At 48.3% G+C, this 10262-nt stretch overlaps 1 protein-coding gene across 1 annotated transcript; it reads left to right on the top strand.

Moving 5' to 3' along the window:
- Positions 1-150: 150 nt before the first annotated feature.
- Positions 151-9996, top strand: LOC122922895 (uncharacterized transmembrane protein DDB_G0289901-like). The gene is made up of 6 exons (XM_044273656.1): positions 151-175; positions 649-3100; positions 3398-3462; positions 3570-3609; positions 3690-3733; positions 7435-9996. Exons 1-3 carry the CDS (start codon positions 151-153, stop codon positions 3399-3401), a joined length of 2481 nt encoding a protein of 826 aa, XP_044129591.1. The 3' UTR covers positions 3402-3462; positions 3570-3609; positions 3690-3733; positions 7435-9996.
- The last annotated feature ends 266 nt before the right edge of the window (positions 9997-10262 follow it).

Raw genomic sequence — 10262 nt, 5'->3', positions numbered from 1 at the left:
GATCTACTAAAGAAATCTTTAAGACACTCTAGTAGCAGTCTAAGATCCTTTATGTCATGTATGTTACATACATGGCGTTTGTTAACCCTGGACTGTCTGTGTTGTGGAATAACGGTGCACGTCAGCATTCCCATTTCCACAACGGAGGCGATGTGTGAACCGGATAGCGGCTCCCGTGAGTGCATGCTGCTCCATAAGAGGTGCACATAGTAGGGCTATTATCGCCAGAAGGCGTCAATCACGGTCCCCAGATTCAGGGGAAGGAGTTCTCAGGGTCGCCCGGAAGTGATCTGATGGCGCTATCAGGAAGTAATGCTGTGGAACGCATTCACAGGACGTAAGGGAAGACTGGGAGTGGCCTGCGATATACCGGAAGTTGGAGCTCTGGCGCTGTATAGGCAGAACTGGAAGGTAGTAGCTTTTCGGTAGTAGGACAATACCACAATAGTGTTCCTGTATAATGCGGCCATCCCGGGCTGACGGGTGAAGGAGGCAGACATATTTATCTACTCTGAGGGAGGGACTACAGCCGCTGACTGACAGAGAGGAGGAGCCTTAGTGACTGACAGGCTGAGTGCAGGAGAATCGAGGAATGACAGCAGGAGAAGAACCGGCATGACAGAATGAATGAACCAAAGTAACTGACAGGAGGAGAATCCGGGACCAGCCGTCAGAGTAAAGGAGAATCAGGGACCAGCTGTCAGGGTGGAGGAGAATCGGGGACCAGCAGTCAGAGTAAAGGAGAATCAGGGACCAGCCGTCAGAGTAAAGGAGAATCAGGGACCAGCCATCAGTGTGGAGGAGAATCGGGGACCAGCCATCAGAGTGGAGGAGAATCGGGGACCAGCCGTCAGAGTGGAGGGGAATCAGTGACCAGCTGTCAGTGTGGCGGAGAATCAGGGACCAGCCGTCAGAGTAAAGGAGAATCAGGGACCAGCCGTCAGAGTGGAGGAGAATCAGGGACCAGCCGTCAGAGTGGAGGGGAATCAGTGACCAGCCGTCAGTGTGGAGGAGAATCGGGGACCAGCCGTCAGAGTGGAGGGGAATCAGTGACCAGCCGTCAGAGTAAAGTAGAATCGGGGACCAGCCATCAGAGTGGAGGAGAATCGGGGACCAGCCGTCAGAGTGGAGGGGAATCAGTGACCAGCTGTCAGTGTGGCGGAGAATCAGTGACCAGCCGTCAGAGTAAAGTAGAATCGGGGACCAGCCATCAGAGTGGAGGAGAATCGGGGACCAGCCGTCAGAGTGGAGGGGAATCAGTGACCAGCTGTCAGTGTGGCGGAGAATCAGGGACCAGCCGTCAGAGTAAAGGAGAATCAGGGACCAGCCGTCAGAGTGGAGGAGAATCAGGGACCAGCCGTCAGAGTAAAGGAGAATCAGGGACCAGCCGTCAGTGTGGAGGAGAATCGGGGACCAGCCGTCAGAGTGGAGGGGAATCAGTGACCAGCTGTCAGTGTGGCGGAGAATCAGGGACCAGCCGTCAGAGTAAAGGAGAATCAGGGACCAGCCGTCAGAGTGGAGGAGAATCAGGGACCAGCCGTCAGAGTGGAGGAGAATCAGGGACCAGCCGTCAGAGTAAAGGAGAATCAGGGACCAGCCATCAGGGTGGAGGAGAATCGGGGACCAGCAGTCAGAGTAAAGGAGAATCAGGGACCAGCCGTCAGAGTAAAGGAGAATCAGGGACCAGCCATCAGTGTGGAGGAGAATCGGGGACCAGCCATCAGAGTGGAGGAGAATCGGGGACCAGCCGTCAGAGTGGAGGGGAATCAGTGACCAGCTGTCAGTGTGGCGGAGAATCAGGGACCAGCCGTCAGAGTAAAGGAGAATCAGGGACCAGCCGTCAGAGTGGAGGAGAATCAGGGACCAGCCGTCAGAGTGGAGGGGAATCAGTGACCAGCCGTCAGAGTAAAGTAGAATCAGGGACCAGCCGTCAGAGTGGAGGGGAATCAGTGACCAGCCGTCAGAGTAAAGTAGAATCAGGGACCAGCCGTCAGAGTGGAGGAGAATCAGGGACCAGCCGTCAGAGTGGAGGGGAATCAGTGACCAGCTGTCAGTGTGGCGGAGAATCAGGGACCAGCAGTGAGAGTAAAGTAGAATCAGGGACCAGCCGTCAGAGTGGAGGAGAATCAGGGACCAGCCGTCAGAGTGGAGGGGAATCGGTGACCAGCCGTCAGAGTGGAGGAGAATCAGGGACCAGCCGTCAGGGTGGAGGAGAATCGGGGACCAGCCATCAGAGTGGAGGAGAATCAGGGACCAGCCGTCAGAGTGGAGGAGAATCAGGGACCAGCCGTCAGAGTAAAGGAGAATCAGGGACCAGCTGTCAGGGTGGAGGAGAATCAGGGACCAGCCGTCAGAGTGGAGGAGAATCAGGGACCAGCCGTCAGAGTAAAGGAGAATCAGGGACCAGCCGTCAGAGTGGAGGAGAATCAGGGACCAGCCGTCAGAGTAAAGGAGAATCAGGGACCAGCCGTCAGAGTGGAGGAGAATCAGGGACCAGCCGTCAGAGTGGAGGAGAATCAGGGACCAGCCGTCAGAGTGAAGGAGAATCAGGGACCAGCCGTCAGAGTGAAGGAGAATCAGGGACCAGCCGTCAGAGTGAAGGAGAATCAGGGACCAGCCGTCAGAGTGGAGGAGAATCAGGGACCAGCCGTCAGAGTGGAGGAGAATCAGGGACCAGCCGTCAGAGTGAAGGAGAATCAGGGACCAGCCGTCAGAGTGGAGAAGAATCAGGGACCAGCCGTCAGAGTAAAGGAGAATCGGGGACCAGCCGTCAGAGTAAAGGAGAATCAGGGACCAGCTGTCAGAGTAAAGGAGAATCAGGGACCAGCCGTCAGAGTGGAGGAGAATCAGGGACCAGCCGTCAGAGTGGAGGAGAATCGGGGACCAGCCGTCAGAGTGGAGGAGAATCGGGGACCAGCCGTCAGTGTGGAGGAGAATTGGGGACCAGCCGTCAGAGTGGAGGAGAATTGGGTACCGGACGTCAGAGTGGAGGAGAATCGGGGACCAGCCGTCAGGGTGGAGGAGAATCGGGGACCAGCCGTCAGGGTGGAGGAGAATCGGGGACCAGCCGTCAGAGTGGAGGAGAATCGGGGACTGACAGGTAGAGGGTAGGGGAAACAGGGACTGCCTGGTGATGAGGAGGAGAATCAGTGACTAACAAGTAGAGGGGTGAGACCGAGAGCATCTTTGACCGACAGAGAGAAGGGGTCACAATGAGTAACAGGTAGTGAGAAGGAATCCCCAAGGATTGACAGAATGAGAGGCGGCACATCAGCGCTTGACAGGTAGCAAGAAGATGCCTCATTGACTGTCAGGAGGGAGCAGGCAGAGAGGGTGCGATTAGGGTTTGCTACCAGGTTTCTTTAACACTGAGCATATTATTATCCATCTCTTCAAGGTAAAAGACAGAGTGAGTATTGTGTGCACAGATCATGGAGACCCCACAGCCTCTGCACTCACTAGGTACGAGCACATGTGCTCCCCGTGTTACCCATGTACACTACATGGCCTGATGTGTCTATAGATTGTATACTATTTATTAACTTACAGTGTGTATTATTTATCTGTAGACCCTGTACCGAGGAGGGAAGGTCTGGATGTGGAGGGCAGGTAGTATGATGGGGCTTATGGCGGGTTATGGTGCTGTGTGTAAGTGTATCACTCACCCATGCTTCTCTTTGTCTGGACAGATACAAAGACTTTGGGATAACTCCAGACCGGAGCCAAGTATTAGGTGAGACGTTCTTATCAAAGACAAAACAATTATCAAAAATGGTCTATGTAGGTCATAACTGTGACACGTTGAGGCATGGACATCATAAGACCTCTGAAGATTACTTTTTGGTATTTGGCACTAAGATATTAACAACAGATTCCTTTAGTCCTGTAAGTAGCAAGGCGGGCCTCCATAGATTTGGCTTTTTTCAGTACGTCCCACGGATGCTTGATCAGATTCAGATCTGGAGACTTTCGAGGACAAGTCAACAGCTTGAACTGTTTGTCATGTTCATTAAACCATTCTGTAAACATTTTTGCATAGTAGACGACATATTAAGTCACCCACATGATGTACCGTATTTTTCACCCTATAAGATGCACCCAGGTTTTAGAGGAGGACAATAAGAAAAAAATATTTTTTATTAGACCAGCAATCAGACCTCAGCTCACAGCTACTATCAGACCCCCAATGTTAATAAGACCCCAATAAGACCTCAGCTCAGACCTCAATGTGAATGACCCCTAATCAGATCCCAGATAAGAGCCACATTGCTTCACATCAGACCCCATATGCCTCTCATGCCACAGAGAACTTTAAAATAAAAAATCCACTTACCTCTCCCGCACCGGATGCCGCCGCTCCTCACCTACAGAACTATCCTCTTCTTCCTGCCGTCGGCTGTGCTGTGAACCAGTGCGCACAGCGTGAGGTCACAGAGCGTCCTCACGCTGAGCGCAGCAACAGCACAGCCGACTGCAGAGGACCAGGAAGCGGTGAGTACAGAGCCCTTACCGCTACCTGGTCCTCCCATACTAATGAGCGCTTCCATAATGGAAGCGCTCATTAGTATTCACCCCATAAGATGCATCTTATAGGGTGAAAAATATGGTAAAAGAAAACATTACATTTATCTGACCAGTCTACCTTCTTGCATAGCTCCATAGTCAAGTTCTGATGTTCTTATGCCCATTGTTGGTGCTTTAACCCTTAGAGCAAGCATGTCAAACTCAAAGGCTAACATGGGCCAAAAAAAAAAAAAATTTAAGTTTATGTGGGCCACATCCCCAAAAATTTTTTTTTTACAATATAATGCAGACGGATCCGTTCTGAACGGATCCACCGTCTGCATTATATGAGCGGATCCGTCTCAGACGGATCCGCTCTGAACGCAAGTGTGAAAGTAGCCTTAGGGGCGAGAACCTGGGATCTTTCATCCCTTGTCCTATTCAGCTCTATCAGGGTGAATAGGACTTCACACTGTCCCTGCTGCTCTGTGCCTTGTGCACACAGCATCAGGGATGTTACCATGGCAACCAGGGCTTCTGTAGCGTCCTGGCTGCCATGGTAACTGATCGGAGCCCCAGGCTTACACAGCTGGAGCTCTGATCAGAAGCTGCCACTGCACCACCAATGAGGGGGAGGGGAGAGGTCCCTGTGGCCACTGCCACCAATGATTTTAATACTGGGGGGGTTGAGAGGGGCTGGCGCATTGTGCCACCAATGATTTTAATGGGATGGGGGGTTGAGGGGGGGGCACACTGCACCACCAATGATAAATTACCCCTTTATACAGGAGGCTGGTACTGGCAGATCAGCAGTTAACCCCTCAGGTGCGGCACCTAAGGGGTTAACTGCCTCTGATCGCAGCTCCCTGTCAGCGGCAGGGTGCCGGCAATGCGATTCTGCTGACGTATTGTGTTAAAGACTGACTTTCACTATCAGGCCACACAGAGTGGCGCCCAGCGATGTCTCAGCACTCACCATTAGTCCTGGGCGCCGCTCCGTTCGCCCGCAGTGCTCCATTACTGTCTCCTCTCCTGCTCCACATGCTGCTGATTACTATCGGAGCGATGGGAGGAGACATCAGCTTCACTAGTGGGCGTTCCTTCTTCCTGGCTGTAGCGCTGTCCAATAGTGTAGCGCTCTGTGTGGGAAATGGGAATAGTCCTATCATTGGTGGCTCAGTGCGCCCGCCCCTCCTCCGCCCCTCTCTCCTCATTGGTTCCTCTGTGGTATCCTCCCATGAAATCCATTCTTTTTTAGTGTTTTACGTATCGTAGATTCGCTAACAGGGATGTTAGCATATGCCAGAGACTTTTTAAAGTCTTTAGCTGACACTCTAGGATTCTTCTTCACCTCATTGAGCAGTCTGCGCTGTGCTCTTGCAGTCATCTTTACAGGACGGCCACTCCTAGGGAGAGTAGCAGCAGTGCTGAACTTACTCCATTTATAGACAATTTGTCTTACCGTGGACTGATCAACAGCAAGGCTTTTGGAGATACTTTTATAACCCTTTCCAGCTTTATGCAAGTCAACAATTCTTAATCGTAGGTCTTCTGAGAGCTCTTTTGTGCGAGGCATCATTTATATCAGGCAATGCTTGTTGTGAAAAGCAAACCCAGAACTGGTGTGTGTTTTTTAAAGGCAGGGCAGCTGTAACTAACACCTCCAATCTCATCTCATTGATTTGACTCCAGTTGGCTGACGCCTCACTCCAATTAGCTCTTGGAGATATCAATAGTCTATGGGGTTCACATAATTTTTCCACCTGCACTGTGAACATTTACATTGTGTGTTCAATAAAAACATGGTAACATTTAATTCTTTGTGTTTTATTAGTTTAAGCAGACTGTGATTGTCTATTGTTGTGACTTAGATGAAGATCAGATTACATTTTATGACCAATTTGTGCAGAAATCCATATCATTCCAAAGGGTTCATATACTTTTTCTTGCAACTGTAATTTAACAGGTTCCCTGATCTCCGGACTGCTCATATTCCATGGTCACATTTGTCCATAACATCTGAGAGGTTAAATCTATGTGATCAGCCTTATGGATAATCGTATACATCTGCCACGGGTCTCTGCTCTTTGAAACAGCAGAAACCCAGCGGCTATGGCACCTACTGCAGGTGCAAGCGGACAGCATCTTTAAAGTTCCAACTTTAAAGATGTTTCGAAGGGGTTGTCCGCTGAGGATAGGTCATCAATAGTAAAAAGCGGACAACCCCTTGTGTCAGTGGTGGATAGGTGTCATGATGGGAACTCCAACCATTCTAAGGCTATGGTGTCCTATAAGTACTGTTAGCCAGCATTAACTTTTCAGCAGTTTGTACTACAGTAGGTCTTCTGTGTGATCAGACCAGGTGGCTAGCCTTCATTCCCCAGTTTCATCTATGAGCTTTTGGTGTCCATGACCCTGTTGCTGGTTGACTGGTTGTCTTTACTTGGAACAGTTTTGGTAGGCACAGTATTAAATACTGCATATAAGGAAACCCCGCAAGACTTGCCATTTTTGGGATGCTCTGACCCAGTTGTGTAGCCTTTACAATTTGGTCACTTAGACAGTTATGATTGCCCATTTTTCCTGCTTCCAACATATTAACTCCAAGAACTGACTGTAGACTTGCTGCCTGCATCTCATCCCTTACCACTTGCTATTGTAACAAGATAATTAATGTTATTCATTAGTGGTTTTATTGTCATTTATGGTCAATGTACCATCCATAAAGTTATGTCTACATAGGACAAAACCTTATGGATTCCATATAGGAGACAGCCAGGAATGGCCCAGCTAGAATGTAGCCTTTTCAAAAATGGTCCATGAAAGAAAAAGCTGAATAAAGAATGGTCAGATTATGTAGCTGTAGGATGTGTTATCATATCACTTTACAAGACTGATGCCCAGATAACCAGGATGTTCTTGGTCTTACAGGCACAGTAAAAGACACGTTTTTGTGTGATGATCGAAATCTGATGGATAACGGCCAGTCTGAGAAGCCAGTCTCATTGGGAGATGGAAATCTTGCAGTCAGTTACCTGGAAACTCTTGGTAACAAGCAATGTACTCCAAACAAAGATGAAGACACCCTAATCCCAACCCTCCACCCCCCTAGACAACACCTGCATGGACAGAATTCCTCTATTGCAGCGGTGGACGTCGGCAAAAGCAGCAGCGGTAATTTTTTTGAGCATAACAAATACCGATTAGGCTCAAGAGGCAATAGGTCGGGAGAGTGCTACACGGACATAGCCTCTACATCCATCCCAAGCCCCACGTACTGTTCTAAGTGCAAAAAAATGTTTGCCACTAGTGAAGCATATGGCCATCATGAGCCAATGCACGAGTTCAACTTCAAACTTTTTCCCTGTACAGAATGCGGCAAGTATTATCGACACAACACTGCTCTTGTGATACACCGGCGGACACACACCGGGGAGAAGCCATACTGCTGCAGCGAGTGCGGGAGACGTTTTAATGCCCGGTCAAGCTTGGTTACCCATGGTAAGATACACTCCGGAGAAAAACTGTACTCCTGCTCAGAGTGTGGGAAGAGTTTCTCCAAAACCGATGACCTCTTCAACCACCAACTGGTGCATTATCGCGAAAGGAAATATACCTGCAGTGACTGCGGCAAGTGCTTCAAGGTGGAGTCGGAGCTCATAGCTCATAGGAAAAATCATCCTATGGAAGAACTGTTTCTGTGTTCTTGTTGTGGCAAAGACTTTACCCAATACTCCAAGCTTCTCCGGCATGAGAAGACTCACCCAAAGCTTCCACCTGTCTTTATCACCAGTGAGAAAATGTTAAAGGACCAGGAAGCCTAAAATTCCTCATATCTTATAAAACTGGCAACGTACGTGTAAGCATTTCTGCACATTACTGGTCAGAGGATCAGGCTTTTCTGAAGATATTCATACAATGGGGAAGAGTTTGCTTTGCTTCAGGGAAAAGCAGTCATATTGCTGATGACTGATGACACCCTACCCATCCCCTTCATGAAAAGCTCACATAGGCTGGCAAGCCGAAAAATATATACGGTAATCACCAATAAGCCCCACTCCTATGGAAAAAAATAAAATCTGGCGAAGTTGGTCACTAGTTTTCTCTAGATATCTGGTCAATGGACGTTAATGGTGTGTTGTGTCTGGTATTTCAGATAGGCTCCATTGAAGTGAATGGGCTGCAATTCCACACACAGCCCATAGAGAAATGTGGCACTATTTTTAGAAGATAGCAGCCACGTTTTTCTATTCCTGGACAACCCCTTTAAGTTTAGTCAGCTGCTGAAGATTTCTGTTGATGGAGTGGTGGGGGTAGATGGAGGTCTGAATTCTAAATTTGAGATGACTGATTTTTTTAAATGACTGATTAAAAAAAAAATCAATTTATCAAGTAAAAGTCGAAAAAACATTTATTCAGACCAGTGTATTACACGCTGGTTTTAATCTATCCCCTCCTGGCATCAGATGCACATCTTGATAATTTGCTGTCCAGGTTTGTATACCTAAATGGAGATCTACGGCAGCAAGGGAGCTGGTATATACTTCCGCTATAAACTATGCCAGTTTCCTGGCATAGATTACAATAAGGGTCCGCTCACACGTCCGTGTGTGTTTTGCGGATCCACAAAACACGGACACCAGCAATGTGCGTTCCGCATTTTGCGTACTGCACATGCACTTAATAGAAAATGCCTATTCTTGTCCGCAATTGCGGACAAGAATAGGACATGTTCTATTGTTTTCGGGATCGGAATTGCAGGTCCGGAAGTGCGTGTCCGGATCCGGGCCGCACATCGTGCTGCCCCATAGAAATGAATTGCGGACATTGTGAATGGAGCCTTAAGCTGACCAGTGTAATTGCAAAATTTAGCACTAAAACGTTGTGACTTTTTGGTATCAGCTTTCTGGCACAGAGGGAATAATAAATGTCCCCCTTAAAGTAAATTCAGTAAAAAATATTATCTTTTTAATATTTATTTTTTAAAGAATGAAGTAATACAATGTATTTGAAAAGTCTCCAGACCCTTACACTTTTTTGTTGCAGCCTAGTGCTAAAATAAAAAAAATCAAGTTATCCCTCATCAATTTGAACTCAATGCCCCATAATAAGAAAGTGAACACAGAATTTTACAAATGTCTGCAAATTTATTAACCCCTTCCGGATCGCCTCACGTAAATTTACGTCAGCTGTCGGGTATTTAAAAGTGGCTCCCACTCACAGTGGCAGAGGGCGCCACAGCATGACCACAGCATCTGGAGTCCCTGAAGCGCGTGTTTCCGGGTGTGTTCTGGCTCCCCCTGGCGAGGATCTGGGGGCCAGAGTTTGTGCGGCAGCCTCTGTATCCCTAGAAAATACGATGCTACCACACATTAGTTCCAATGAAGCCCTTTCCTGTGCCAGTACTCCATAGGAACTTATGGGGTCATTTATCAAACTGGTGTAAAGTAGAACTGGCTTAGTTGCCCATAGCGACCAATCAGATTCCACCTTTTCATTTTCCAAAGGAGCTGTGAAAAATTAAAGGGCTTCTGTCAGCCCACTAAGCCGTTTTTTTTTTTTGTTTACTAATAATCCCTATACTGCGAGCTCTGCATACATAAGTTAAATAATCATTTTGGTTCAGTAGAATTCGATAAAAAGCTATTTTTAAAATATGCAAATTACCTTGCTACCAGCAAGTAGGAGGCGGCTACTTGCTGGTAGCAGCCGCATCCTCCGATCCTAATGACGCCCCCTCCGCATTGTGATTGACAGGG

The sequence above is a fragment of the Bufo gargarizans genome, unplaced genomic scaffold (genome assembly GCF_014858855.1).
Source record: "Bufo gargarizans isolate SCDJY-AF-19 unplaced genomic scaffold, ASM1485885v1 original_scaffold_1027_pilon, whole genome shotgun sequence".
NCBI classification, from domain to species: domain Eukaryota; kingdom Metazoa; phylum Chordata; class Amphibia; order Anura; family Bufonidae; genus Bufo; species Bufo gargarizans.
Note: the sequence above shows the minus strand (reverse complement) of the source record. Positions and strands in the feature narration are given on the sequence as shown.